Here is a 6,000-nt window from a genome sequence, read left to right as displayed (position 1 = left end):
TGTGGGGGAGAGGCAGAGACGAGGGTGAGTGGGGGGTAGGGGAGAGTTGATGGGAGTGAGGGAGGAAGTTGAGAGCCTCACCTGTGAGTGGGAGGGAGGTGTGGGGGAGGAGTGCGAGAGAGTGTGGGTGGGAGAGGCAGAGACGAGGGTGAGTGGGGGGTAGGGGAGAGTTGATGGGAGTGAGGGAGGAAGTTGAGAGCCTCACCTGTGAGTGGGAGGGAGGTGTGGGGGAGGAGTGAGAGAGTGTGGGTGGAAGAGGCAGAGACAAGGGTGAGTGGGGGGTAGGGGAGAGTTGATGGGAGTGAGGGAGGAAGTTGAGAGCCTCACCTGTGAGTGGGAGGGAGGTGTGGGGGGGGAGTGAGAGAGTGTGGGGGGGAGAGGCAGAGACGAGGGTGAGTGGGGGGTAGGGGATAGTTGATGGGAGTGAGGGAGGAAGTTGAGAGCCTCACCTGTGAGTGGGAGGGAGGTGGGGGGGGGAGTGAGAGAGTGTGGGGGGGAGAGGCAGAGACGAGGGTGAGTGGGGAGTAGGGGAGAGTTGATGGGAGTGAGGGAGGAAGTTGAGAGCCTCACCTGTGAGTGGGAGGGAGGTGTGGGGGAGGAGTGAGAGAGTGTGGGTGGGAGAGGCAGAGACAAGGGTGAGTGGGGGGTAGGGGAGAGTTGATGCGAGTGAGGGAGGAAGTTGAGAGCCTCACCTGTGAGTGGGAGGGAGGTGTGGGGGGGGAGTGAGAGAGTGTGGGGGGGAGAGGCAGAGACGAGGGTGAGTGGGGGGTAGGGGAGAGTTGATGGGAGTGAGGGAGGAAGTTGAGAGCCTCACCTGTGAGTGGGAGGGAGGTGGGGGGGAGTGAGAGAATGTGTGGGGGGAGAGGCAGAGACGAGGGTGAGTGGGGAGTAGGGGAGAGTTGATGGGAGTGAGGGAGGAAGTTGAGAGCCTCACCTGTGAGTGGGATGGAGGTGTGGGGGGGAGAGAGTGTGGGTGGGAGAGGCAGAGACGAGGGTGAGTGGGGAGTAGGGGAGAGTTGATGGGAGTGAGGAAGTTGAGAGCCTCACCTGTGAGTGAGTGGGAGGTGTGGGGGAGGAGTGAGGGAGTGTGGGTGGGAGAGGCAGAGACGAGGGTGAGTGGGGGGTAGGGGAGAGTTGATGGGAGTGAGGGAGGAAGTTGAGAGCCTCACCTGTGAGTGAGTGGGAGGTGTGGGGGAGGAGTGAGTGGAGGCGGCGCGTGGGGGACGCGGTGGGGGAGGGTGACGCGGCGGCGGGATGAGGGCTGCTGCTGCTGGCTAGAGGTAGGGGGAGGGGAGAGAAGAGGAGGAGAACAAGAAGGAGAGGGTCTCGCCTCGTTTCCCCGGGGCTGGGAGAGTGGAACATGGCGGTGGCGAGTGCTACAAGTGGCCGTCGGGACGCGCTGCAGTGAAGTGGCCGCGGTCTCGACGATGCCCTTCTACAGCCGCGTGGTCGAGCCGCGCCACCTGGGTCGCCGCGCGGGAGACGAAGCGGCGCTTCCCCTTCGCCATGGCGTGGAGCTGCGGGACGGAGCGAACCGGGGTCTGGTGGGGCTGCTGCGGCAACTGGGAGAGCTGAGCCGGCACGCCGAGGGGGTGCTGGCGGGGCTCGAGGAGGAGGCGAGCGCCGTGGGGGGCCGCGCGGGGCTCCTGGCGGCCCGCGTGCTCGCGCTCGGCACGGCCGTCGCCGTTCTGGATGCCAAGCGGGTTCGAGTCCGTGAGTGTCTCCCCCTCGCTACTCACACTGCCGCTCACACTGCCGCTCACCAGTACTCACAGCTGCTCACCAGTACTCACAGCTGCTCACCACTACTCACACTGCCGCTCACCAGTACTCACACAGCTGCTCACCACTACTCACACTGCCGCTCACCACTACTCACAGCTGCTCACCACTACTCACACTGCCGCTCACCACTACTCACACTGCTGCTCACCACTACTCACACTGCTGCTCACCACTACTCACACTGCCGCTCACCACTACTCACACTGCTGCTCACCACTACTCACACTGCTGCTCACCACTACTCACAGCTGCTGCTCACCACTACTCACACAGCTGCTCACCAATACTCACACTGCTGCTCACCACTACTCACACTGCTGCTCACCACTACTCACAGCTGCTGCTCACCACTACTCACACTGCCGCTCACCAATACTCACACTGCCGCTCACCAGTACTCACAGCTGCTCACCAGTACTCACAGCTGCTCACCACTACTCACACTGCCGCTCACCAGTACTCACACAGCTGCTCACCACTACTCACACTGCCGCTCACCACTACTCACAGCTGCTCACCACTACTCACACAGCTGCTCACCACTACTCACACTGCTGCTCACCACTACTCACAGCTGCTGCTCACCACTACTCACACTGCCGCTCACCACTACTCACACTGCCGCTCACCAGTACTCACAGCTGCTCACCAGTACTCACAGCTGCTCACCACTACTCACACTGCCGCTCACCAGTACTCACACAGCTGCTCACCACTACTCACACTGCCGCTCACCACTACTCACACTGCTGCTCACCACTACTCACACTGCTGCTCACCACTACTCACAGCTGCTCACCACTACTCACAGCTGCTCACCACTACTCACACAGCTGCTCACCACTACTCACAGCTGCTGCTCACCACTACTCACACTGCCGCTCACCACTACTCACACTGCCGCTCACCACTACTCACACTGCCGCTCACCACTACTCACACTGCCGCTCACCACTACTCACACTGCCGCTCACCACTACTCACACTGCTGCTCACCACTACTCACAGCTGCTGCTCACCACTACTCACACTGCCGCTCACCACTACTCACACTGCCGCTCACCACTACTCACACTGCCGCTCACCACTACTCACACTGCCGCTCACCACTACTCACACTGCCGCTCACCACTACTCACACTGCCGCTCACCACTACTCACAGCTGCTGCTCACCACTACTCACAGCTGCCGCTCACCACTACTCACACTGCCGCTCACCACTACTCACACTGCTGCTCACCACTACTCACAGCTGCTGCTCACCACTACTCACACTGCCGCTCACCACTACTCACACTGCCGCTCACCACTACTCACACTGCCGCTCACCACTACTCACACTGCTGCTCACCACTACTCACAGCTGCTGCTCACCACTACTCACACTGCTGCTCACCACTACTCACACTGCTGCTCACCACTACTCACACTGCCGCTCACCACTACTCACAGCTGCTGCTCACCACTACTCACACTGCTGCTCACCACTACTCACACTGCCGCTCACCACTACTCACACTGCTGCTCACCACTACTCACACTGCTGCTCACCACTACTCACACTGCCGCTCACCACTACTCACAGCTGCTGCTCACCACTACTCACAGCTGCTGCTCACCACTACTCACACAGCTGCTCACCACTACTCACACTGCCGCTCACCACTACTCACAGCTGCTGCTCACCACTACTCACAGCTGCTGCTCACCACTACTCACACTGCTGCTCACCACTACTCACACTGCCGCTCACCACTACTCACACTGCCGCTCACCACTACTCACAGCTGCTCACCACTACTCACACTGCCGCTCACCACTACTCACACTGCCGCTCACCACTACTCACACTGCTGCTCACCACTACTCACAGCTGCTGCTCACCACTACTCACACTGCCGCTCACCACTACTCACACTGCTGCTCACCACTACTCACACAGCTGCTCACCACTACTCACACTGCCGCTCACCACTACTCACACTGCCGCTCACCACTACTCACAGCTGCTGCTCACCACTACTCACACTGCTGCTCACCACTACTCACACTGCCGCTCACCACTACTCACACTGCCGCTCACCAGTACTCACAGCTGCTGCTCACCACTACTCACACTGCCGCTCACCACTACTCACAGCTGCTCACCACTACTCACAGCTGCTGCTCACCACTACTCACAGCTGCTGCTCACCACTACTCACAGCTGCTCACCACTACTCACACTGCCGCTCACCACTACTCACAGCTGCTCACCACTACTCACAGCTGCTGCTCACCATTACTCACAGCTGCTCACCACTACTCACACTCACACCTCTCACGCACATTTCCAACTACCGGCTCCAGCGAATAAAAACAAACACGCCACACGCTCCACACGCAACACAATACACTACATATTGTGTGCACTGTATAGAGACAATACACAGCTTATACCCACAACATGTATAACTTATACAGGCACACAACTTATATTTACACACATACCACACTTTATACCAAACTTTTTACACACAACGCATATTCGCAACACAACTTTTACACACACCACACACCCAACACAGACACACAACGTATATACACAACACTTATACACACACCCTACACATACACAACACGCACAACTTATACACAAACACATACACCCAACACAGACACACAACGTATACACACACCACCACAAACTCTACACCACAACACACAACTTATACAACACAACACACAACTTATACACCACAACACAACTTATACACCACAACACAACTTATACACCACAACACACAACCTATACACCACAACACACAACTTATACACAACAACACACACCTTATACACCACAGCACAACTTATACACCACAGTACACAACTTGTACACCACAACACACTTCTTATACACCACAACACACAACTTGTACACCACAGTACACAACTTATACACCACAACACGCAACTTATACACCACAGTACGCAACTTATACACCACAGTACACAACGTGTACACCACAACACACAACTTATACACCACAACACACAACTTATACACCACAACACACAGCTTATACAACACAGTACACAACTTATATACCACAACACAACTTATACACTACAGTACACAACTTATACACCACAGTACACAACTTATACACCACAACACACAACTTATACACCACAACACACAACTTATACAACACAACTTATACACTACAGTACACAACTTATACACCACAACACAACTTATACAACACAGTACACAACTTATACACCACAACACACACCTTATACAACACAGTACACAACTTATACACCACAACACACAACTTATACACTACAACACACATCTTATACACCACAAGACAACTTATACACCATAGTACACAACTTATACACCACAACACACAACTTGTACACCACAGTACACAACTTATACCACAACACACAACTTATACACCACAACACACAACTTATACACCACAACACACAACTTATACAACACAACTTATACACTACAGTACACAACTTATACACCACAACACAACTTAAACAACACAGTACACAACTTATACACCACAACACACAACTTATACAACACAACACACAACTTATACACTACAACACACAACTTATACACAACAACACATACCTTATACACCACAACACAACTTATATACCACAACACACAACTTGTACACCACAACACACAACTTGTACACCACAACACACAACTTATACACTACAACACACAACTTATATACCACAGTACACAACTTATACACCACAACACAACTTTACACCACAACACAACTTATACACCGCAGTACACAACTTATATACCACAACACACAACTTATACACCACAACACACAACTTATACACCACAGTACACAACTTATATACCACAACACACAACTTATACACCACAACACACAACTTATACACTACAACACACAACTTATATACCACAGTACACAACTTATACACCACAACACAACTTATACACCACAGAACACAACTTATACAACACAGTACACAACTTATACACCACAACACATAACTTATACACCACAACACACAACTTATACAACACAGTACACAACTTATACACCACAACACACAAATTATACACCACAACACACAACTTATACACCACAACACACAACTTATACACTACAGTACACAACTTATACACCACAACACACAACTTGTACACCACA

General features: G+C 53.3%; 1 protein-coding gene across 1 annotated transcript in view; it reads left to right on the top strand.

Annotated features, from left to right (window-relative positions):
* The first annotated feature begins 1,256 nt into the window (after window positions 1-1,256).
* LOC116955473 (uncharacterized) overlaps window positions 1,257-6,000 on the top strand; it is a 47,247-nt gene continuing 42,503 nt past the window's right edge. The window contains exon 1 of the mRNA XM_032976573.2: window positions 1,257-1,713. Within this exon, the coding sequence (XP_032832464.2) occupies window positions 1,428-1,713 (286 nt within the window). The 5' untranslated portion in view covers window positions 1,257-1,427. The remainder of the gene's footprint in view (window positions 1,714-6,000) is intronic.

This window comes from Petromyzon marinus, chromosome 60 (assembly GCF_048934315.1).
Source record: "Petromyzon marinus isolate PM22_M1 ecotype Great Lakes invasive population chromosome 60, UKy_Petmar_22M1.pri1.0, whole genome shotgun sequence".
NCBI classification, from domain to species: domain Eukaryota; kingdom Metazoa; phylum Chordata; class Hyperoartia; order Petromyzontiformes; family Petromyzontidae; genus Petromyzon; species Petromyzon marinus.
The sequence above is the reverse complement of the archived record's forward strand: the minus strand, read 5'-3'. Positions and strand labels throughout refer to the sequence as shown.